The sequence below is a fragment of the Dermacentor silvarum genome, chromosome 3 (genome assembly GCF_013339745.2).
Source record: "Dermacentor silvarum isolate Dsil-2018 chromosome 3, BIME_Dsil_1.4, whole genome shotgun sequence".
NCBI classification, from domain to species: domain Eukaryota; kingdom Metazoa; phylum Arthropoda; class Arachnida; order Ixodida; family Ixodidae; genus Dermacentor; species Dermacentor silvarum.
Window position 1 is genome coordinate 75,102,800 of NC_051156.1, and position 26,072 is coordinate 75,128,871.

The 26,072-nt window shown below is 45.6% G+C and overlaps 1 protein-coding gene across 1 annotated transcript in view; it reads right to left on the reverse strand.

The window, feature by feature from the left end:
* Positions 1-9,267: 9,267 nt before the first annotated feature.
* LOC119444486 (xyloside xylosyltransferase 1) overlaps positions 9,268-26,072 on the reverse strand; it is a 19,200-nt gene continuing 2,395 nt past the window's right edge. Inside the window, exons 3-4 of the mRNA XM_037708882.1 lie at positions 10,627-10,886; positions 9,268-9,571 (exon numbers count right to left, since the gene is read on the reverse strand). Coding sequence (XP_037564810.1) covers positions 9,268-9,571; positions 10,627-10,886 — 564 coding nt within the window. The remainder of the gene's footprint in view (positions 9,572-10,626; positions 10,887-26,072) is intronic.

Genomic DNA, 26,072 nt, shown 5'->3' on the forward strand with positions numbered 1-26,072 from the left:
ATGGTGTCAGCGGTTCATTTTTTTTTCTTTTTTTTTTATTGTTAAAACGTGTATTCTGTTATCGTCCAGTACACTTCGTGCGTCATCGCGCGAATTTCGAATCTTAAAGGTCCGTGCGCCACATGGTGTAAAAGCTGTGAACTAAAGGCGATGTCCGGAATTGCTGGGGTTGCCACCCCGTCCTTCACGACATTTTGTACAGCATCAACTGTAGCCTCATTTCATTAGGCTCTCATAGTGTTGTTCTCGTTTGAGGCCTTTTGTTGTTGTTGTTGTTGTTGTTGTTGTTGTTGTTGTTGTTGTTGTTGTTGTTGTTGTTGTTGTTGTTGTTGTTGTTGTTGTTGTTGTTGTTGTTGTGTTGTTGTTGTTGTTGTTGTTGTTGCGCGACACCATGCCGTCATAAATTGCACGCGTACCAATGGGCGGGTCTCTCGATCTGTTTCGCCTACTGTAGTCAGTCTTCCTGTATAGTGCTCCCCGAAGAAACTACCAACTTTCACTCTGAGCCTATCGGTGCTTCTGACCGTGTAATGTAGCACCCTCTCCGCTGTAACTGCGTATTGTCACCGCCCCGTCCCTTCCTCCTGTGAAAAACTAGTGGCAAGTCAGTTTTGCGAAAGCCCGTGAGGTGGAGAAAGGTTCATAAAACTGAAAGCTATCATCTACCAAACTGTAGCACGAAGCTCCTACAGGAAATTCTTACGCTTTTCTCAAAAGAAAGCTTCGCAGTTTAATAAGAAAAATGTGTACTGATCCGGGGAATCCAACGCGGAACCAGGACGAATGCTTCTTGTACTACAAAGCTTTCTTTCCGAGAAACCCTATGGGTCTGCTTCGTAGAGTCGTGCCACTATTGAGTGGCTGACAGTATTGCCTTTCGTGAAAAGATCTTGTATTGCCTCACTGTCGCTTGCGGCTCTTGACATCAAAGGAGGTCTTACTGCATGTTTCGATGGCAACCTTCTATCTTTCACTGTGATCACGTTTTATGGTGAACGTCTTGGACATATGACAGTAATGGAGAATTTACATGTTAACAACGTGTCGGGTGACTCTTCCAGCAGACTTCAGTTATCCTACGCTTCGTGTTCTTTTTACGCCCGACAAGTATGATTGTTCTCTCTGTTGCCGAGTGCCTTACGTTACTTTGGCGCTCCAAGCTACGCGACGTCTCGGAAAAGTTTCGTTATTTCTTCGATGTCGTACAGCCTTCTGTTTGCACCACATATCTCGTCATGTCCCACAACAATAATACGCCCACCTCCTAACCTCCAAAGGGAATAGACAGCTTTAAAAAGCATCGCTCCAACAGAACTTGGCGCATTTCTGAAAAAAAAACGGGGGCACGGGCACTTTGCCAAAATTACAAGCTATATTCCATAGCACATTTATAAGTATTTGAAATGCAGAAATACCCGCCGGGGTGGCTTAGTCAGCCAAGGCGTTGCGCTGCTGAGCCCGAGGTCGCGGGATCGAATCCCGGCCCCGGCGGCCGCATTTCGATGGAGGCGAAATGCAAAAACGCCCGTGTGCTTGCGTTGTAGTGCACGTTAAAGAACCCCAGGTGGTCGAAATTATTCCGGAGCCCTCCACTAATAATCAGAACTGGTTTTGGCACGTAAAACCCCAGAAAGAAGAAGATGAAATGCAGAAATAGCCGACATCTATCCACGTTTCGTGCAAATCATTATGACTGCAGAGCGTATGTGGACAAAATATAAAGCAAAATTGATATCAGCTACAGTGACCAACCCTCACACCACGCACGTTGCTGAACATTTACTGATACGGCAGTCATGCGAGCTGACTGGTAGAAGACGACTAGCCGCAGCCTTCCCTTTTTGTTCCGCATTTGGGTGCTCTGTGACTGGTGAAAATACTTCGTGCTCTTTAATAACTGTGCCTGGTAGCGAAGGTAAACCATTTCACCGTATGTAAACCAGTCGTTTTTCGCAATTGACATTCGCTGTCAATGAGCATTTACTTGCTTTTGTTCTCTTTGTGTGCGCGTGTTTGCGAAGGTTTGTGCTTAACGCACGAGACGCTTTTGTCAAAAGTTTAGGGGGCGTTAAAATGTATATTTGAACTCCCGCTCACAGAGCTGTTTTGCTTCACTCTCACTGAGGTACGTAGAGTCCCGACCGGACTAGAGACCATGCGCGTTTCCCCCTTAATGTCTTCGCAAAGGAACTGTTTACCATAGGTCGCCGGGGGAGACCGCCGCTCTCCAGCAGCAACCAACCCCTGCTAGGGTGCCTCGACACCACGGAGGCGGCGCTTACATCGAGCCACCCTAACCCCTGCCTCACTCCCATCGCTCTAAGGCGCATTCAACTGAACGCGCGTCAGTTTTCGCTGATTGAGCTGGCGGAGGTTTTTGTCTAGCATCATTGTTAGAACAGTCAGTGTCAATGAAGTCGAGCCGTGCTTCTGCAAATGATATTACCTTTGCAGAGGTCGCAGAAAGACTCTTAATTCTGTAGACACAGCGTCAATATCTATTAAATATAATAAATAAACGCAACATTATTTACGAACAAGAAGTGTTGACAAAAGAAGCACACCACAACTAGGAAAACACTTTTTCTTTAGGAAGACGGAAAATGTTACTCGTTTGTTGACATAGTCAACTAAGAGATACCGGAATAATAGCGCAGCATAATTAAAACCTGACAACTCGTCATGTGAGCACAGGAAAACAAAGAACATCATTTATGTTAGCACCTTGTCAATAGAACTTGTTTAATACAGAGAATTTAACTTATAGCCTAACATATTTTCTGGGTGGCTTTTATGCGAGTATGATGCAGGTATTATTTTTTATTATTTTTTTCGGCCACTATACGCTTGCGTGGTTGACCAGGAGTAGGTGAATAAACTTGTCAGCAATCAAGTGTGCTGACCGCCTTCTGTGGCAGTTGTCCAGGCTATCTGGGAAACTCAGAATGGTTAATCTTATAGATATTCCATATTACTTAAAAACAGCACTACCGCCACGGGACAAAGAGAGAGAGAGGGGACGCATCCATGGAAAACCACCAATTCGCCCTATCTGCCGTTCTTCTTATAGTTATTTTGTCACTATGAGGTGCGGAACTTTGTAGATATCTGTCCGGGGGAGATGATGTACAGCTTTGAAAAAAAATCTAACAATTTGGCGTAGAAGTAAGAGATATCGAGTGTTCGGGTAATTGTGACCACTTCGGTATTAATGTTTTACTAATTGATACTATGAATTATCTTTGTTGGTACTCGAGAGAAACACAACACGTACAGGCGCCAGATTCGTACTCACTGATGAGCTTTAAAGGGGTTGAGAGACCAAATTCTGAGGCTATAAAAAGCCTGCTGTATGCTTCCTGTCTATGTAAGGACACCAAACATGAAGTGTTAGACACAGCAAACGTTTAAAATATATTTTAATTCGCTTCGAAAGAGTGCCTAAACGCTCGTTCTCGCAATCGAGACCCATCGCTAGCGCGATTGACACCGGCCTCACAGTGTTGGAAGCGTAACGAAAGTTTTAGTGTCGTCATAACGCATTAGGGTGACGTACAATTAGCGGTGACCCACATCACCGGGCACGCCTAGAGAATCTCGAGTCTATATTGCAGTGAGCCGCATCGGACTCAGACGTAAAGTCGGAATCGTAGCTGCCGCAGCTAGCCATGACAACTATCGCCATGGTTTTCTTCGCCTGCGCTGGTACAGAACGTGTGTACGAAAGCGGACGATGCTGCAATGCGTGCGTCACAGATTTGTGGGCCCACGTGACCAAGCTTCCTAGACAAGTGACGTCACTGTCTAACTCGGCGCCCAGAAACGGAAACTGAAAATCGTTCACATAAATAATGCGATAATAAATTATTTACTGAGAATATACGAATCTTCGAGCTTGTACGTATCATGCTTCCTGGAGCAATAAGAAAAGTTTGAAACAAAGAACGCGTAAGCCACAAAATCGATGTCTCAACCCCTTCAGTAGGCAGCTAACGTATGTCAAGCTGGGGCTTCCAAAGCGGTACACATCAGTGCACCAGTGTCGTGGATCCGGATTCAACGTGCGCGAGACAGTGTTGATATGACAAAAATATTTTCCTAATTATGCTCTATTTTACCAACATTTCTCGCTCGTAAAACGACTAATTTTAATAGATGATAACACTGTATTTACACAATTAATTATTTCTGCGACTTCTGCAAAGCTCATAGCATTTGCAATTGCAGCAGGAGTTTGATGTTGCCGAATTGGTGTAACATACTTGAGACAAAAAAGAAGGCAGGCACAACGTACGGGCGCTACCTGCCTTCTTTTTTGTCCTCGTCTCCTTGCGCTGTGTTCTTTTCTCTTTTTTTTTTCTTTAAGCATTTGCAGAAGCACTGCGCAACGTCTTTGACACTGACTTTTCCAACAATGATGCAAGACAACAACCACAGCTAGCGCAATCAGCGATAACTGACGCCTCATTGCGATGGGAGCGAGTGGCAGGGCAGGACAGCGCCACTCGGTGGCGAACACTCCCTTTGCGAAGGCAGTAAGGCGGGAATGCTGTGGTCCAACTGAGCCCTAAATTAACTTCTCTTAGCCTGGTCCTAACAGTATTCACTTTTTACTTTGAAAAAAAAAGTAACGTGAACTTTTTCACCCGAAAATGTTTTATGCCAGTGTCCACGATCAACTTCCTGTAACGGATGAGACGAGTAAAAATGCTGTCTTGACATAAGGTCCCTATATAAAACAAGTTTTCAAGGTAGCGCCACTCATCCTTTCCAGCTCTGACCTCCTATCCGTCACTGTACGGAAGCGCCCCTAAGAAAGTTCAAAATTAATTAGGCCATACAGAAAAATAGGAATACAGCGAGGCCAGCGAGGCAAGGAAAACGTATAATGCTCTTAGGTACGGCAAGGTTACGTGACCGACAGGTGTCGAGGTGGCAGAGAGAACGGATGATATCGGTGGCCAACACCGGTGGCGCGGTCGCGGTGGAAAACCTGTACGACCCGTATGATGACGCCAATTCACCTTCGGCCGCTGAAAAACGGCAATGGCCAGCAGAGTTTCTCCAGATTTTTGAATTTTTTTTCTGGTCTTGCTTTCGCCTTTGTCCACGGGCGATGTGCGGCGCAGGCCTCTATTAGGGTGCTTTAATGCGCGCGCGGCACATCGTGGCACCCAAGTAGTCTAGGATTGGTAGCGGTGGCGGTCACTCCGAATGTTCGTCTTAACCGAAGATTACCTCTGAGACGCTTCGTCTTAAGCGGATTTATTTTTCATTGAGTCTGCGGAAAACCAAACAAACGTTGCCATGTTGTTCGTTATATGCGCAAATTCGGCTTAACCGAGTTCGTCTTAACGAGAGTTCACTGCATATTATATAAGGAAGCATAATCTGTGCAGTCTGTCAACACTGCGCAGGTTGTATTTTATGCCACTAGCCATGGCATATCACATGATACCTCGCATCCGCCCGCTTCGATCCGAATTCATGCTTGTTACTTGCTCTCCACTCCGATGGCAACAAATAAAATTTCGGCACGTGTTACACTCTTGTAACACAAGGCGATAGTGTACTGCACATTTGGTAATATATGAAGCTATACAATCGGGGTTACAGACAGACAGACAAGAAACTATTTTGTCCTAAGGGACTACTTTGTCGTAGTCGCGGGCCGCACCTGCACCGGGGGCGGAAGACCGTGATCTTCAGCCCTTTCGCAGGCCCTTTGGACAGCCCGAAGCTGGACTGGAAGGTTGTCGCTCTTGACGGCTTCTTCCCAGTCTTCTTGCCTGATGAAAGGCGAGTAGTGCAATGCAGAACATTGCTACAGCATGTGGTTAAAGGTGGACCTTTCCTCGTCGCGGTCGTGGCAGCGGGGATCCACACCTGAAGAGTCCAACAAGGAGATCAACACCAAGGCGTCGTCCAAGGCGAGAGAGACGCCGCTCGTTATGGCCGGTTCTTTCAACGCGCCGCACGAGTCCTGGGGCTTCGTGAGAAGCATTCCCAAAGGCTGCAGACTCATGCAGGCAGTAACTGACAGCTCCCTAGAACTGATCACTGACCCCCATAGTCCCACGCGCACGGGAAACTCGATCTCAGGTGACACCACCCCGGACCTGGCCTTCGTCAAGAACGCGCCGAGAGCGGAGTGGCATAACTTACAAGAGAACCTAGGCAGTGACCACTACATCGTGGAAATCTCCCTCCCGGTATGCGCGGCCCTGCAGAGGGCCTTCAAAATAGTGGACTGGGACACCTTCCGCAAGAGAAGGAAGGACGACCACGAAGAATACGAGACCTTCGCGGACCTCGTAGCGAAGCTCAAGAAGGACGTGGCTGCAGTCACCAAGACCATCGAAATGGACCTCAAGCTCAACCGCATGGACGCTCGATTGGCGCACCTGGTCGACGCCAAGAATTTCCTCACGCCCAGATGGAAGACGTAGAAGCTGAATCGAAACCTCCGGAAGAGGATCGCGGCCCTCAACCACGAGATCTAATCGCACTGCAAGGAGCTCGGCCAGCAGCAATGGAACGAAGTCTGGGCGTCGGTCGACAGACAGATGCGCGCATGATTACAGGGGCAACGTTCTGTCATGTTCATCGGCATGCGTGGCGAACTATAATAGCAGCAGAGGCCTTTTGTCAAGCTACGTAGCCTTTAGCGTCTGCTCCCGTTCCCGTAAGCAGGTAGGATAAATAACCTTCAAACTTCAATAACAAAGACGAGACCCAGACTCCAGAAGAGCTGTTGCTGTTTTAGGTGCCAGTGATTTCTATTTGTGTTCTATAGATAATGCGCTGGTAACATAATGTGAGGATGACGCTAGTTAAGAGTTATGATTTCCCAAAGACGTCCATCTAAATACTTCGGCGTTTGATGTTCACAAGCTCACAACTTCGGCGTTATGAGTATTTTTCTCCAATCTAGAAAAAGGCGTTTTGTTGAAAGAGTACGCGGAACAACAGTGCATTTTAAATCAAAGTTGACGGTGGTAATCTAAATGTAATGCCAGTTTAAAGAGTAGTTCTAATTGAAGTGCCCTGAGTGGTCACTATATTCAATAAATGTGTACCCAACATAATTAGCTGAAACGTTTATTAGTGAAATATTATCCATTTTAAAATATGCATGCTGATTTATTGTGTAGGGGACGTCCACGTCTTTGAGTAATAAAGCTGAAGGAGCAGTTTTCTGCTATGTGCCGCAGGAGATCTTTAAAATTGTGTTTGCGCTAAAAAATAAAATTACCGAATTTGCAGAGTTGTGAAATAAGGAAGCCAAAGAAAGTTAGAAGCTCACCATCACATATTCCAGATATTATATACATGGCTAGAAAAGCGAGAAAAAAGCGTGTTAAGGATGGAAGCTTCTGGAATAAATTAAAGAAATTCCAAGGTGGAATAATTTACTCAATAGATTCGCATAAACATGGCGGCATATAATAGTATGGCTTATTATTTTAAGAATTTAACGCAGGAGTGTCAAGATATTTTACCATAAATTTCATTCTACAGCGATGATGCACTCAGTACCATTTTCCGCCTGCTGTATAACCACTGTTCATCGTTATTATTCCTCTCTCTCTCTCTCTCTCTTTATATATATATATATATATATATATATATATATAAACGTTAAAAGAAGTGCAGGCGCACGTAGAAATGCAAAAAACATTTAACGTCGACGTTTCGGTCGGGTCCGGCCTCCCGCGCGGGAGACAAGTGGAACCTCCTCAAGCAGTTACTGGACGACACGCAGTCCAAGAGAAACCACACTCGGGCCATCGACAGGCTGGTTCACAAGCTCACTAGCGAAGGCACATCTACGCACGAAGTGATGGACGAAGTCGCGCGTCACTACCTCCCCATAGGGCAGTCCGGGCCGGAAGATTACAATCGGGGTTAGACTTCTTTGCAATCCATCTTGGTAATGCATTAAGGTAAACAATCGGGGCTAGTCGTCTAGCAAGTCATAACGAGCCGCTATGGGAAGTACACGTGTGACACTAAGGCGACCTCCTGAACGCCACGTATGAAAACTCAACCTAGTACCCAAAGTGCGGCATGTTAGTGCACGCACTAGGCTACACATTTAATCAGCGAGATAGATGCGACGTGACGTGTGCAATCAGGTACGCACTAGGCACACCTTTAGTAAGCCAGAACCGCGGGGCAGCTGTGGCTTCAGGGAAGCGTACTGACCTCGCACCCCGGAGGCCCGGGTTCGATTCGTCCCCCCCCTAACAAATGTACCAAATGATCTTTTCAAACCGACTAATTTACTTTGTTTACAGGAACCTCCCTGAACAATGCGATGTTAATCCGAGCATTTTTTGCGGTTTCCACAATGTTTCGTCACGGCGCAGTTTCGCCAAGGTCACTACCAAGGTCACAACCAAGGTCACCGCCAACATAGACGTCTAAGGCTTTCGCCTTAAAACATTGCATGGACATGACGGCAGGAGAGCGTCTTTGCGAATATAGTTTCCCATTATCTCCGACAATACAAATGCGATGGCCATCCGCACCTGCACTTTGCGAATCCTGCGCACGTATTTGGCTGCAACTTTCAACACGTCGCGTATTTTGACAGTTACGTACCGCGCGGAGATAGTTACTGCTTCATTGGAAAAATGCGCTACACTGCGTTCAACAGGAACTAAAGGCTCAATAAAATGCGCTTGAGAACTTTTACTGTGCAAGAACTCTCATAATAATAAAAAACAAACTGGTGAAATTCTTGACAAATGACCATTTCGACAATCCATGGTTACGCACCAGCGTCAGTTAAAATTCTACTAAAAACTTTGCCTTTCTTTTGAAGACCAAGTCTTGTGTAGTATACATATCTTGATTGAATGTTGCTAGAAAACTTAAATTACTGATTAAATCGTTGGACTAATGCTAAACCTAGTCATCATCAAACATCAGTCTCTTGCCCAATAACTGTACATTCATGAACACTGCTTTTATTTTGGTGAAATCCCTTTTTAGCACATCGTGATTGCTCATATGATATATTTTTTTGCTTTGATTGTGTTATTTTTCGGGGGAGCCTCACTATTACTCCAAAACCAAACACACTTGGGTTACGAACATAATGACCGGGAAATGACGGCGAATTCTCCGCTAAGACGCCTTTTCACAAATTCCTGCTGACAGCGTTCTACCGGGATCGCTACTACGTACGGCCTGCCCATCTATAAAAACCCACCCCTTATATAATGCCCCTACGGGGGACTTTTAAGGTGTTAAACTGCACTAAACTTCCATCACCTGCCGGTTCCAGGCACAGGGCAGCAGATGCAGGAGCGCCGGTGTCCGACACGAGGCTATCGTGTAGAAGTCGTTGTCGGCCAGCGGTCCTCCGTACCAGCCATATGCATTCACCATATCGTCCAGGGTTGAGTAGAGACGGTTGTACTCTGGCGACCGTCGCATGGCGTCCAGGTCTAGCAGGGCGACGGCGCTGTTTAAGCCTGGGTTGCCGCCCACGGTCGGGGGATCCCCGCAACCACCCTGCTTTGGAGCGGCGCCCCTTTGATGCCGCAGGGCGCGAGCGTACCTGCCGCAAGACAGAATACGCTATGTAACAGGCGAACGAAGACTGTGCGCTGGTCGATAGCATATGAAATAAAGAATGGCACATCCTCCTTATACTTAACATGAGAAGAACAACATTTCCGTTCAGAAATTTAGGCTACCTACTTGTTGCATATTTTACTTGCATGTTAATAAGTACAGTTAGCGACATTAGTGTTAGTAACAATTACTGAAGCGATAAGGTGGTCACTAATGATAAGGCGTCACTAATGGAGCTCATGTACAGGCTCTAAAACATCTACGCACCTGAATTACAATTTTCAATAGCGCAATGTTGGTATATACGTGGTTTGGGCAAAATATATTGTAAACTCGGTATACTTCAATTATGCTCGACACAACGCGCGTGAGATCTGGAAAAGTAACAGTGGATTCTGCAACATAATGCTCGGGAATCTTACTTGGACTCGTACGCTATAGCATCTGCACCAGTGTAGCGATGTCAAAAATGCACCAGCCAGCAGCACGAATCAAGGAAATCGCAAGACTGTCTTTAATGCCGCGCGACAGAAACTTATTAATATCATTTAAAAATGCCGGTGCGTGTGCTCATTCTCGTGGTCAGGCGTACTACAGTCGCGACAATATGAAAACGTTCTGTTCCCGCTCAGGCGAGAACGGTATGTCTGCAATCTTTGAAAGACACACTCCACTATCCGGACTGGCTTGATCCTTGTGCCCTAGCAGTGCCCTTAATACAAACTTTGTCAATATAGTATATTCGAGCCAACTAGCACGTGACCAAACTTGTTCTGACCGGCATTTTTCCTGCATAACTGTAGTCAACCCAAATCTTCACGGATCGAGAGGAAGATTTAGGGCTTATTGTGTTTACTCAAGCGCACCATCACTTCGAAATTTTTTGGCAGAGGCTTTGCGTGCACAACATGGCTATCAAAGGGTCATTGTTGCGCGAGCACATGCTTCTATCTTGCCGTTGATGCTGGCTGATCTGATGACATTGAAATAAGGGCACATCACACGAACGTGACTCGTGTTATCAGCTGTCGTCCCTACCTGGGGCTTTGCTCCCTCGCCAGGCCGAACACGGCTCTTGCGGGGAACAGTTCGAACTGCGCCCACAAGAGGGAGACGTCGGCGTAGAACTGCACTTCCGGCGCCAGGAGCAGCACGCGTTGCACGCTCAACGATCGGTGCAGGGAGGTGCACAGCTGGAAGAGGGAGCGACGCTTGGGATGGTGGCCGGTGTCATTAGCCGTGCCGATATTTAGGGACTTCGGGTGCAGAGGGTTTGGTGCCAGGTAGTACAGGTCTACCTGCGTCCAGCCCGCACGAACTATTTAAACGCACTCGCGCTCATGACTACTATACAACTTGCAAACTGCGACAATTGACTGCCGACCAAACGTGCCTTTTAATTTAAAAAAAAATTCACCGACGCTAATGCGAAATGTGAGCTCAGCTATATGCATGTTTCCATTTACCATCTTAATAGCATTATGATTATATAGGTGCACGGTTTATATTAGGAAGAGAACGCTGAGAGTAGTGTAGCTGGCGTGGACAATCTGTCTCGTGCGGCACATAGCAAGCGGAGCGAAGTGTGGCGCGACTGCCTCGCTAATCGGGAGATCGCGAGAGGCAGCGCGTGGGTGACGCGTGGGCGCGATTCACAACAGCTGCCGCAGAAAGACCTCCGCTTATGCAGCGCTTTGTCTTCGTACAGACGACGCGCGCTACTCTGGCGCCATATCGTAGCCACCGTCGCCGCACAGCCCGTCTTGCGCGGCACTATGCTTTTCTTCGCACACTTTCGTTCCGCCAATGACGAAAGCGGCCCTTTCGTCGCGGGGAAATCGAGCCACCAGTGTCCGCGGCGACAACACCCAAGGGAGCGTCACATCGACCCTTACTCGTAGCCGCTCGCCATCGCCCCTTGCAGGAACTGTGATCCCCGTCACACACGTTGGTACCGTGGATGAGAGTAGCCCTCCCACCTCATGCTACACTGCCTCCCCCCCCCCCACCCCTTTGGGTGCGCAGATGATATTGCCTACTCGGCGGCAACTCAACACATGCGCAGACCATCTCCCCTCCGCTTTCCGCCTCATGCTTTAATTTCTCGCTTTGATCTTTTTCTTTGCTTCTTCGCTCGATTACGAGGTTCGCCAACGCTCAGCGCAGTAACGGGCGCCTAAGGGCCTGTACACGCTCGAGCCGCTCATCGCCGCAAGCCGCACCGCATGCTGGCGGTTCAGTGGCGGCGGACGGTTGAAGAAACCGGGCACAAAATTCGATTCACGCTGAGACCGGCGCGAGCGGTGCCGTACGCATGCGCCCTCTGGCTGGCAAAACAGATAACGAGCGACTGGCAACATGCAACAGCGCGGTCGCAGCGTTTGTGTGCTGGCGACCAGCAAAATTTTGGCCCAAGCCAGGATTTTGTTATTACGTTTGTTTTCTTATTAGGTAATTTTCTGATTAGTGAGCTCGAGCGGTTCGCATGTGCCGGCATCCGCACTCCGATTTGGGGACGCGACGTATGTTAAGCGCCGGCAACCGAGAGGCGGGGCAAAGATGTTTAAGTCGACAACTATCGTCAACAGCAGACGACACTGGCATATTTTTGTCGGCATGGGTTCAAGCTTCCGCGTCACGGCGAAAACGCAAAACTCTTGCACTGTCATACTCTGTTGACTGCTTGTGTTGCGTTGGCGCGCTGAGCCACCTCTCGAACACTATGCAGTGATCTTACCTGCGCTTTTTTTTTCGTTTTCCTTTCTTTCTTTTTTTTTAAATCATTGCTACCGCATACTGTTGTAACAGCATACATCGCTATGTACTCGGCTGTGTGCGGCGTGACGGCGCATTTTTTGTAGATGTGCTAGCGAAAGCTTGCAAGACCGCGCGTGCGTTTTTAAGCCAATGAACAAGGGATTTGTCGCAGCAACAGCGTAGCACGCTGAAGCGCCGCAGCGTTATACAGGGTGTTCATTTATAAGTTTAAAATTTTTTTTAGAAATCCTCTGTGGCAGGTAGCATAATTCTTAACGTTGAGCTGGGTTATTCGATGAGGCGGACATTAGTAACACGAGAAAGCCCATATTGAACTAATCAAAAAAATGACTAATCAACTTCTTAGTTAATTATTGTACAGCACATATTGTGATTTACGAATTGGAGCCGGTGAGCTTGGCAGGCGTATCCACTTGGGATGAATTTCCAGAATGACGCCAGTTTGGAGATATGTGCCATCAAACTCGCCCTAAAAATGCACTGTTGTTCCACTTACTTTTTTACCAAAATGCTGTTTTATACATTGAAGCACTAAAGTAACTGGAACGCCCACACTTTAGAAAATAATATCTCAAAGCTGGCGTCATCCTGGAAATTCATTTCAAGTGGATGCGTCTTGCAAGCTCACCGGCTATAATTCGGAAATTGCAATATGTGTCGTAAAGTAATTAACGAAGAAGTTCATTAGTCAATTTTTGTTACTTGAATATGTGTTTCGATTTTTTGTGCTCCTAATGTCCACCTCATCGAATAACCCAGCTCAACGATAAGAATTATGCTACCTGCCACAGGCGATTTTTTAAAATTCCGTAACACTTTAAAATGAACGCCCTGTATATTAACATACTCTTATACAGATGGTTCTATTATCGCGGAATACAGCTGTGTCGATCGACAAGTCACTCCTCTTCATCACCGAGCACGCGAGTGAATATTCAACTATGGCTTGTTGATTTACTTACGGTTTTTTTTTAGTAGCTGCCAAGTTAAAAGTGAGCGTACAATTGATTACATGATGGAATATGACCGTGTCACACAGCACTCGTGTTTGTTCATTCTGTGTTATCTCGTTGTTCCATTGATGAAAAAAGCCGGCGAAGCAGTGCCCCCGGGCCCGACCAGAATCTTCGAGGCTAACCTCGAAGATCAGGCCCTAGAGACGCTTCTAGACCCCTTCAATGACTTTTGGACATCACGCAAGCTATCACAAGAATGAAAAACAGCTGAAGTACGCTTTATCCCCAAACCGGGCAAGTCCCCGCACATTGACAACCTGTGGCTGATATCCCTCACATCATGCACAAGCATAATCATGAAAAGGGTAGTACTCAAATGCCTCCAACAACACCTGGACGAAACCCAGCAAATGCCAGACCCCATGTTTGGCTTTATACGACATCTTGAGACCCAGGACGTGCTAATGCAATTGAAGAAGGAGATTGTCATCCCTGCCACACACCACGGGCCATTCTCGCGCTAGACTTGAAGGGGGCATTTGACAACGTGGCACACGAGGCGATATTTCGGAATCTCAACAACACAGGCTCATCAACACAGTGGCGTATTTAAGCCACTGAAAAGTAAGGATGGATGTTCAGCCTTGCTGGTGTGGCATTTCATAGGTTGTAACCCACCATATTTTTAACCAAGCAATAAGGAAATTATATGGTCACGCCGTACCATCAGTGCAACTGAAGTGTTGCTTCCCCAAGGAGTCTCACTGCCACCTTCCCCATTTTGTAAACACTTTGTAAATACAAACTAGCACATGGTATGTAGTCACATTATATGCTGTCTGTATGCTTGGTGAAGTGCACCAAGCGTTTTCTCACCCTTAAAACCTGGGCTAATGCTGTCTTTTTAATAATAATTATGCAATAACCTTACTCAATACATTGCTGTGAGAACAATAGTTGGCTTAACAGTAGCACTGCACACATACCCTCATACCACATTGCAGACATACTCTATAGAGGCTGGCCACAATCAGCGTAACTGAAAGCCAGCTGAACAGGGTGCGAGTTCATGTGTATCAAATAAATTTCTGTTCCATTGAGAGGTTATATATCTGTCTGTGATATAATTATCAATTCAGAATACATATGGCAGAAGAACAATATACAAGACAACACAATCAAGTTTCCTGTGAGAAGCTGCTTTTTGCCACTATTACATGCAGCAAAAAGAGACTTAATTAAGCACCACTATGGCTTGCGTGCCTCTTTGTGCATTGTACAAGAAGTAAAGGTGGGCGAGTGTAAACGTTTTCAAATACGAATTGAATAAAATATTATTTATCAAATATTCAATAGCCATACGACGACACACATACCTGTAGTAACAATATTTATTTTCATATAAAAAAATTAGGTACCACACCTTAACTAGTGCAAAAAGAGAGCTAAATATTGGGCACAACGGATAAGTTTTAAATGCAAGACTACTAATTGTTACGTAAAAAAATCTACATAAACAGTCTATCAACAACTTTAGAGCCTAGCTGCAAGGAAGCTTTTCAAGAAAGAATGGCCTCTGAATAGCTAGCTTTCAAAAACGTGCAATATATTGTTCCCAAGAAAACATCGAAGTTGTAGGGAAAAAAAAGAATAGCCGATGAAGGACCTACGTGTTGTAGACATATGTAAAACTACTTGTTGCAAGGAAAACAGCACAGACTTGTAGCATAAAAGATCAGTCTGCTAGATCAAGAAATGTGTGGTCACCTTTCGCGTGAAAAAAAGCCTATGGGAAAGTTTTCTTGCCAATATGACTGAAAGATACTTTCGAAAACATGCTTGCCTTTGGGAGGCTACATACACTTGTTCACATGCAAGTACCTGTCGCGTATTCATTGTATAATGACACGAGAGCCTCCTCTGATTAGGAAAAAATAATAGTTGTGTGGTCATATATAGATAACATTTAGAATGTCAAGGTACCCTTTTCCATAATATGCAAGTACTCATGAAAGACAAGACTGCAAGAAACAGCATAAAACTAATGCAAAATCTATAACTGATTATGTCAATGAGATTTCCATTTCATGTGGCAAAGTATTTCACAGGGCAGATAGGATGTGACATCTGTGATTCAGAGATACGTCATTGTATCGGGGCACAAGTATTGTACAACTGATAATTTTGGGAATAAAGAAATAACAAGCATTGATTCCCGGTATGTCACCATGCCACTTGTATCTTAAAAAGGACTATCACTTATATGTCAAGCTTGCACCATTATGTTTATGTGACCATACATGTGTACCTCATCTGTAATGAGCCGTTGCTTTAAGTTATGACCACTGTCATGTCATTCCCGTACATTAATTGTGGTTTTGCACAATACACCTAGAAAACTTTTGAGCGGCATTGCAATACTTTTTCTTGTATGTGCACACCGGCTTTCTGTCACAACACCCACTTCGCGTCCATGATAACTGCTGCAGTCAAGCAAAATAGAGTTTCAGACTAAGGTACCTAAACTGCTTTCATTCCAGAAAACCCCAAACAAGGTTTAGATTCTTGAGGACACAAGTTACTTGCGTCCTTTGATCTAAGGCTGTTTTCTGCATGCAATGAATGTTAAGATTTCTGCTGTGCAAATCAATGTTAACCTGATAAAAGGGATGGCAAGCCAAAACTTGCATTCGTGATACTAGTTGCTACTGGGGCCAGATTAACCTATGGGCTAAGGGGGCTGCAGCTCCAGGCTAGGGGGCCCTGTGAGAAAAATGTTTCCTTGAATTAAACTTTATTTCTTGCGTTCAGTACAGAGTAAAACATAATGTGAACAAATACATTGGGATCCCTAGCTCGAGGCCAGTTGCAATCCATAAAAAATGTAGAGGATGCAAAGCAATTAATTTAGCACAGACACGTACTTAAACTCAGCAACAATATGCACTTTACATTAGAAGTAGAGAATACAATACGAAGAATCTTCAATATGCGAACGGTATCATTGAACATTTACAAGTAAAGGAAAATGCACCAGAAAAAAGAAAAAGGAAGCGGTGAATGTATTAATAAACATATAAAATAAGATCACGAAAATGCAGTTTTAATTATCTCTGAAAATTAGCTGCATTTCTAACTTACGTGGGCTGAACGTTCCTCTCGACTACTCCAACAATTCAAATTCTCTGTTTACCACACACATTACAAGCCTTTGGAACCGGAAAATTTTGTTTTAGTGCACTGCGTGTACAGCGTCCTGATTCGGTAAAGTTGGCAGCAGAGAGTGGGTAGTCAGTAACGATGCTACTATTAACCATTACAAGAGTTTAAAAATTTAGTAATGAAGTAAACGGTAAAGTGTGTACGTGTTGAAAGAGCGGTGTCGTGTTAGCATTGTATTGTGAGGAAGTCATAAAGTGGACAGCCCTCTTTTGAAGTTTTATAAATGGCTCAATGTATGAATGGCCCAGAGATGTAACACAGTACCACAGATGGCTGTGGAACAAGCTGAAATAAATTTCTCGAAGGGTTTCTGTATCAAAACAATTTCGGCTCTTGAGCAGAATATAACAAGCCTTGCCGAGATTTTTGCAAAGCTTGTCAATGTGAGGTTTACATAGAAACAACTCATCTAATTAGTACAACCCCTTGATGGGCCCCTCAGAAATTTAAGAGGACCGTTCACCAGGGCCCTGTGGAAAATTTTAGTTATACTATAAAAGTTGTAAAGTGTCTTCCAAGGAGTATTCTACCACAAGAATTCTTTAAAACAGCATAGTAGCAGCCGAAATAGAAGCAAAGAATCTGTAGTAGAACGTGACCTGCTCTTCGTGCACAGAGGCATTCTTTCTTTGCCCAACCAGCAACGCAAAGGACCTTTCTCTCTTGCCTACTCCCATATAAGAAATGAGGGTTCACCTCCTCTCTTTTTTTTTGTAAAACACCTAATGCACCTTTCATTTTTTTATTTAGATCACGACAACGGCATAATACATCCATGTTACATTTACAAGTCGAACTGCAATGAGTTTGTTGAGATGATGGCAGATAATTAATGTAAGGAGATGGATCGTTGCGAAGGTGCATGAAGCTAAACATTGTTCCCTCGTCAATTCCACGCCTTACGTTTCTCATGTTGCCTAGCTTTCTGTTTTCCTTTGGTGCAGGCTACATGGTGACGTTCACAAAAGATTTACAGATGTTAGGCCCTTCTCGCATGCTCGTCTTGTACGATGAATTACTGTGGCGGTTAGCACTGGTAACATCAGTAGCCACCCTAACCGTGATTACGCAGCAACATGGCACCGCCCATGCAGCCCAGACCACCCGCTTCAATCTCAATTTGCCCTTTTACTAGCTGTACGCGCTGAAAGCAACAAATATGTAAATGGTAAAATCCATCACTGCGTAGTCTCATCTCATGCTGAGGACAAAGCATTAGGTATTTCTTGTTGTTCTTATTGAGATCAGCTGTTTGTTTTGACACTGCTAGGACTACAGAGGCAGTAAAAGTGGTTCGGTTTCCATTTAGCAGGTGGCACCACAACAGTAGCAATGGTGATGCATTGACGATGCAGAACGCTACGAATGCGTCATTGTTCACTGCATCATTAATTCCTACTCTGCTCTAGTACGGTACGTGATGACAGTGGTGAGCAAACGTCAAATACACGCTGAGCAGATGGCGTGGTGCATGTGAACATTTATCAGGGTGTTCACTTTTACTAAAACTGGCTCAGGAGGCTGTATTGAACTGCTCAGATAGCGTGTCGATGAAGCGAAGCCCAACAGTAGCATTCATGGAAACGCAGCCTTTAGTTACAACGTAGGAACATTTGTTGCGTCACTGCTCCAACAGTGGCTGATGTATCGAAAGGATGGCAAGCAGACGCTGAGCAGCTGACGCAGCATGGATGAACACATCTTGAGGGGAATTCAGCCTTCCTATTGGCTAAGAAGCCCTGCCGCTGCCCCAGTGCTGCAAGGAACTACTGAGATAGGAGTATAACTGGCAAAGCACATTGTTCAGCATGAAAGGTTGGGCAGTGGCAGAGAAGGTGCGTTGCAGTGTCGTCACATCCGCAAAAAATAGCATGCGGCACATTTGCATTGTTTACATTACAGCACATGACACCTAGCACAAAATTAATAATTGCAATACGTGGAGCAGTGATATAACTTTTAAGCTGTTCCCTAGCCTCCCCTCTTTGTAAAGAGTAAAATGTGCAGTGACAACACTGGAAACAAACAACACGTGTACAAAGCAAGGAAAGCTGGTTTGATACAAAACCCATACTGAGATGCAAAGAGCACAAACGACCAGCAGTGCTTCTGCACTGTTTACTTCAGAGCACATGCATAAAAAGCACCCTAAAGAGCTTGTAGTGTGTGTCCAACTCAGCAGCTGCTTAGCTACAAGAAAGTTCGGCCAAGGAGAAGGAGGTTTCATTATTTTTCAATGTATGTGTACAAGTACGGTTTGTTTCCGCCTCCTTGAATTTTGGTTTTGGCATCCTTGAATTTTGGGTCTAATGTTCTGTACAAACCGTTCTGTATGCACGGTTCACTTCAGAGCATATGCATATCGCATAAAACGAATACTTATACGCCTAGCACCACTGCGACACATTGCACGTATACATAACAGTACCCTTCACCTCGTACAGTAAGAACCCCAGCACTCAAACGCTCTGTACGTGTTCGCGGTCACCAAGGCGCATCGCAGCCCCCAAAACAGCTCACATGAAGCAAGGCACAAACAGCACATTACGAATGGCTGCGATGACGCGACAATAAAGCTAATCGCTACAGGTCATATGGTCACTTCTTAAACACAAACCAGCACTGCACAATGCACATACACGTATGAGCTTCGCCGCGATGAAGCGCGCACACACAACACCTAGGTACACCATACGCTGAGATGGGCGACCGCACTATTTTCGTTCTGGCGCGTACTGAATGCATGTGTCATGCTTAGAATGCGCGTGTATGTGATGGCCTTCGCGTTTGTACTGCTGGTACTGCACAAGCGAAATACGGCCCAACACACACGAAATCGCCGGTTTCATTGCTTCCGACGCTCGCGTAAACACACATTTCCATCTGTTGCCGTTGACGAGCGCACGCGCTGAAGAGGTCAGGCAGGGTACATCGGATTGCTGCGTTCGACGATTATCTCCGCGCGTGCTCGATAACTCTTGCAATGATCCCACAAAAACACAAAAACGACAAAAAAAAAACTGCCACAGCAGCCTAGGCGCCTAGGCCTCGCGCTTCGATTCGCTTCGAACCAGCGCCATGTTTGTGCGGTCGCCGCATACATGCTTCATACTGGAAAAAAGTTCACGACCGCCTCTCGTGACGTCAGAGCGGCCATTTTAAGCGGACCGCGCGAGAGCGGTGCGGCTTGCGGCGATGTGCGGCTCGAGCGTGTACAGGCCCTAAGAGCTGCGCTCTAAAAGTCACATTTGTTTCCGGGAGGCGAAGCATTGATTGAGATAGCAAATTATTAGACAGCTATATCAAGTAAGGTTAGTCGTTTTATCAGCTGCATAAAGTGTTGTAAACATTCGCTTGCAAACTGAATTAAGAAACACGTTCTCACGCGCACAAGCAAACGCGAACAAATCTCACTCGATGGCCGCGCGGACACTCGCTGTCATAACCCGCCGCGGTGGCTCAGTCAGCTAAGGCGTTGCGCTGCTGAGCACGCGATCGCGGGATCGAATCCCGGCCGCGGCGGCCGCATTTCGATGGAGGCGAAATGCAAAAACCCCCGTGTGCTTGCGTTGTGCACGTTAAAGAACCCCCCGGTGGTCCAAATTAATCCGGAGCCCTCCACTACGGCGTGCCCCATAATCAGAACTGGTTTTGGCACGTAAAACCCCTGAAAGAAGAAATCCCTGTCATAACGCTGGCATAATGAAGAGCAGCGAGCAGTGGTGAGCGAATTCCCCTTCGCGCTTCCTCTCGGTTCAACCCGAAGCCTAGGCGCGCGAGAACACAGCACACGCGAAGCCATCAGCTATCTCAGGTCCGCCAGCCTTCGGACCCACCACAGATTGCCCTAAAGATGGGACACGTGTGGCCGCGCTCAGCCGCCACAGCTTGAAAGACATGGGCATGAAAGACATGGGTATGAAAAGACATGGGCACTAATCTGCACCCCTCACCCGCCACCCCCCCCCCCCACCTCCCGCTGCTAGTGCACGCACATCTCTTGCACGCGTGATAAAACTGGAAGCACCCTTCCCACTTTCCTCCATTGCGAGCGCGAGAATACACCGCTGCATCAAGCCGTCGTCCTCGGCTCACCCTTGCAAGCTTTCCCCGCACCTGCATCATACGGCGCCCGGCCGCGATGTTATCAGTCATGGACTTCACACGAAATACCACGGCGATGCTGACGGCGACGGCGATGCTCACGGCGACGGTGAGAACGACGGCGGAAATTCGCCTGGAATGTCCACATAATTGCTAACGCGATAAAAAAATAATGCATGGGCGCCGTATTGGACGGCTCCGGATGAATTGTGACTACGTGTGGTAGCCGGCACCGAAAGCATGGTGCAGGAGCGTTTTATTTATTTATTTTTTATTTTATTTTTTTTTTGCATTCGGCGTTCATTGGAATGCAGCCGCGGCGATGTGGAATCCAACCAGCCATTTCATGCTCAGCCACGTGACAACACAGTCAAAGAGCCACCGTGTCGTGTGTGCTTTCCCATAGAAAACAACCCACGCGGTTCCTTTCATCCAGACAGCAAATATCACCGGACACGCTCTCAAACAGTGGTTCGTTGGCCACTTACTTGTAGGCGTAATGCTTGCTTCGCATGATGTCATTTTCGAGCGTTGTACTCCCATATGTAACACGTTCGCGCCCGATATCATGGAAGGTACCCTATACTGAACACGGAAGCATATGATGGCTTTTGACTCCGTTGAATACTTGTTTGCTGTAGTTCGGACAATAGCGCGATATATTGTTTTAAAGCACATGTGCTTTACGTTCTCAGATTATTTTATGTTTAGGTTCTTATTATTTTTATTAGGTTTTAGATTATTTTGATACCGGTGGCTCGTTAACCAATGCGCAAAAAGTTCATAAACAAGCAACTTATTTTCATAACTCTTACACTTGAAATTAGGGCCGACAAAAATAACATGGGGGGGGGGGGGGGGGGGTTGCTCTTTATTTGTATGCTGCGATGTGTTCAACGAGAAAGTAATTGTGGTGGTCCTTTGAGGCAAGCAATCATTTTTGTGCTATATATGATAGAGCAATGAAGCTATGAGTTCTGTTGTTGGCGAGAGCAGATATTTCTTTTGTTTCAATAGAACACATTTGGCGATAAAATATAACGGGTTTACAGGTTGTACTGTTGATTAGCACCATTATTGCTATTAATATGCCAGAAAAGTTTATTCAAACTGCTTTTACGAGAGACATAGCATGGCGCCGGTCATGTTTTAAGATCTAAATACAAGAGCAACAAGCTGCAGGAAAAGGAGAAGATAGTCTTACTGCTTCAGTCAAGCTCCTAAAGCCTACGAAAAAAAGAAAGAAAAAAGAAATGCACGTAGGTATCCGGGTTACATATTGCTGCTATAATTCAGTGAATCAAGGATGACGTCAATAAATTTTTAAGAAACTTGTAATTAATCAAGCTGCGAGAAATACGCACCATTTATTAGACCAAAGTATCAAGTTGTTCTTGTTCAATGGCTGTGAAAAGGCTTAGCAGGTATATTTCGGTTCATGCGGCTTTCTGTATGGTTGAAAAATATAGCCGTAACTGGGGGGAGGAGGGGGGCTGGAATGGGGTATCATATAAGACACGCGACATTTCTCGCTCATAAAAAGCAACCAAGTGTTTCTTTAGAAAATTGAAATTTGGCTGGGCATTTCTGGCATGAACAAAGCTTTAGTATCCGTGATTATATGCATACAAAAAAATGTCATATCTCTACACCTCGAGTGTACTAGAAAAAGCAGTTGTTAAAGCACTGTGCCCTTTTAGTTATTCGCAGTAATACAGCGCCAGAGAACACGAGGGACCAGACGAAGAAGAACGACACGTATACGTAGCGGCGTGTGTACGTGTCGTTCTTCTTCGTCTGGTCCCTCGTGTTCTCTCGGTGCTGTTTTACTACGGAAATGAACCAACTAGCCCAAAAATACGTCTTTACTGTTTTACTCAATTGTACTAGCAAGAAAAGGAGTATTATTCATTACGTAATCAAAATTCTGCAACAAAATCGCTTTGTCAGTAGACCATAAAAGAGATTTAAGATTGTATAATAGGTGTGTAAGGGTGGCTAATCGAAACTTCTGAATAGCAAATTGAATATTATTCTATTCGATTTAGTTTCGAGTCAAGTAGTCTCTATTCATAAGTCAAAATATTTTTTGAATATTTCACAATTGCCTACTGTTAATGTATCACAACAAATTTAATCCATGCTTCCGCGGTAAGCATAAAACATGGAGAAGATAGAGTGGATCAGGCTATGTCGCTCAGGGAGCCTGACTTAACCGGCTACACAGCGGTGATTTGGACTTTCCGAAGAGTCCTAAATATCCGAACCAAGTAATTATTTATTCATAATGTGCCATTTGTGTTTTTAATATGCGAGGCTTCAGAACGTGCGTGAAATAACAAAAACTTTCTCGCTTTAATAATAGGACGTGTTTGATTGTTTTATGATAGCAGTGAAAACAGCTGTTCGTCATTCGAAAACTATATGACAGGGAGTCGATATTCGATTCAATTCGCTCCTGACACTATTCGATTCAGATTTTATTAGGGCTCAAAAATTACTATTCTCATACACATATACGTTATTGTACGTAACATGCCCCTTTGTTATAAGCATAGAATGGTAAAAAAAGGAAGGAACGTACGTTATGAAGGGCTTTACTGACGTTTCGGCCAAGGGTACTGGCATTTCGACCGGTCCTTCGGCCGAAACGTTAGTAAATCACTTAATAACGCACATCGATTTTTATATATTTTTTAATCTGGGCTTTCAGCTCCGGCGCGAAAAAGTCCTTCTGTTTCAATTACTTCGGTTTATATATATATATATATATATATATATATATATATATATATATATATATATATATATATATATATATATAATGACGAGTATATGTAACCATAACCGTATTAAAGCCAACGGAGAATGAAGCCACGGAAAGCACCGCCGACATTAGCGGTGATTGAACATGAAATGTAGAAAATAATAAAGGTAAATGAAAGTGGACGCAAAGATAACTTGCCGTCGGTGGGAGCCGAACCCACAACCTCCGATTACGCGCTCGTCGCGGCACCCCGCTAAAGCCGTGGTATCTACGCTACGTTGCAAATGCAGCTACATGTAACTGTAGTGGCTAACTATGGAAGCGACTGGGCTGGAGTGTGCTCGCGCTCATGTGCTGCAGTCTGGCCGGGATACGTGGTCGGACCAGCTTGTCCTGCACCAGCTTGACCAACGGATAGTAGCCACACCCAAATAAATTGCTCATTTTCCCAATAGCTCAACGTGAAGCGAAGTCTGCCAAGGCATCTCTAGCTACGAGCGACCAGGAGTGAGCGCTCGCTGGCAAGCGTACGTTGAGTATGACCTCAAGTTTCGCGTTCTTCGAGCCTAGTTGAGTGCTCAAAAGTAATAGAAATTAGCGAGACCCGACAGCCACGACACAGATAAGAAGTATGGCCAAAGCTTCATTCCTACGCGGGCGGGCGCGGCGGAACGTTGGCCGACGATAGTCGTCGATAGTGCAATAGTTGGGTATCTCCGTAAGTACGTAATTCCTAACGAAATTCAAAACCCAGATTTTCGCTTACTTCAGCCTGATTATTATACTCTGTCAGTAAATATACACAGTAACAGCATAAGCCGCGCACTGATCCAAACACCCTGCTTGACTGATGTCAGCTATTGGCCAATAGCAGCAGCCGCGTATGGGAATCTGCTTGCTGACAAAATATACCAACCCAGAAAGAGTGAGGAGAAGGCTTCTGTGGAAAAAAACGTTTTTTGATAAAAACGGTAACCTCGCGCTCCGCTTACGAGCTCATAGCGCCGCGCACGGCGGCAAAATCTGGCTGAGATGTACACAGCAGCGTATAAGCTATCCGCGTACTGTATATATATATTTTTTTCGCCAAGCACGAAAGGTGGTTCAGGGCCCCTTTAAAGAGGCTACTACGATTGTGCGAGCACTCCAGAAACGGTTCCGCCAGTACGACCGTCCAAACCATGCATGCCTCAATCAGCGCATCTGCTCTAGCTGACCACTATAGCAGCGAGAGTCGGTCCCTCGCGCGAGCTCATTCCAGAAGTTGTCCGTGAGGAGATTCACAACATAGCTGTAACTTCAGAATTGTGTTTGCCTGAGCTTGTTGGTCGTAACTCCGCAAGAACCTCTGGTGCCTTCTCATTGCCGAAGTTGTACGGCAAGCAATCAGGCAAGCCTAAATTTTAATTGCCCGATTCACTACCATATCAGCACTCTATCAATTATCCGACGGCTGTCCGTCGCACGCCGCCAGTGACTTCGCCACACAACCGGCCTATGCTGAACCCACCGTACAAGGAGGTGTTGGTACAATCCGCCGTCACTGATCCCACCGTACAACCCGCCGTCCGTCGCTGACGCCGTACAACCCACCGCCAACTACTGGAGCTTGGCCTCAAGAGTCACCGAATAGTAGACCGCTGATTCCCAGGAAGCACTTGTGGCACACCTCCGACCACCGGCCGCTATGTTTCCATTGCGGAGAAGCCGGCTATACGTTTATCGTTTTTGCCCGTATCGTGAGCCTGCGTATACCGTGACTACCGACCTACATTACCATGCGCTCGCTCTGAAAACCGACGTGATAATGCCTGCCGCCTCCGTGACTCCGCAGCCATCTTCCGCTCCCCGACACCCGCGCCTAGCTCTTCCCCGCACCATCGCGCTTTCGCTGGTGTAGTCTGGGGCAGATCTTTTAGCCCGCGTCGGGGAAACTAACAGCAGCGACCTCCGAAAGGGAAGATTGCAGCCCGTCGAGACACCAAAACTACCCCAGCGACATCATTTCGGCGGCAGCATACGACGCCGTGAAGTGCTTATACTGTATATATATATACAGGGTGTTTCAGCTAACTTTGGCCAAGTATTATAAACACATAGTCGCTACGCGTGTCGTATTGGCGCAGTATTGTTCTGAGCCGTATGGAGCCTGTCACGATATTTTTTTCCAATCTGCCAAGCTGGGTAATTAACAAAGATTGCCTAATTAACTTTCTACATAATAACTCTAGCGAAAAATCTTCAATACAAAAGTTGTAGCGCTTGTTCAAAAACATCGGATTATTTCATCTATGCTAAGGTAACTGCCCTGTTAACTTTTTTTCCAGCGTTTCTTTAGAGTGCGCGAAATCTTTAAAAATACCTCGTGACTGCTGGCCACGGTGTAAGATATATACTCTTGCTGCTGGCTAACGCGCCGCGCTTTTTTGCCCTCAAGTGTAAGTTGAATGAATTAGCAAAGGCTACTCCGCGCACAGAGGTTGATTGAACAGGCTGTCGGTGACTGTGATGGACGTAAAGCGGCAACGATTTTTTTCGTCCGCGTTCATGGCCATTAATTTATCATTTCCTTATTTCAATTAGTAAGTACAAGTTATTTCCCCTATGTTGTCCTTCGTGTCATTGTTTGTTGGCTTCCTATGATATATTTATTATTT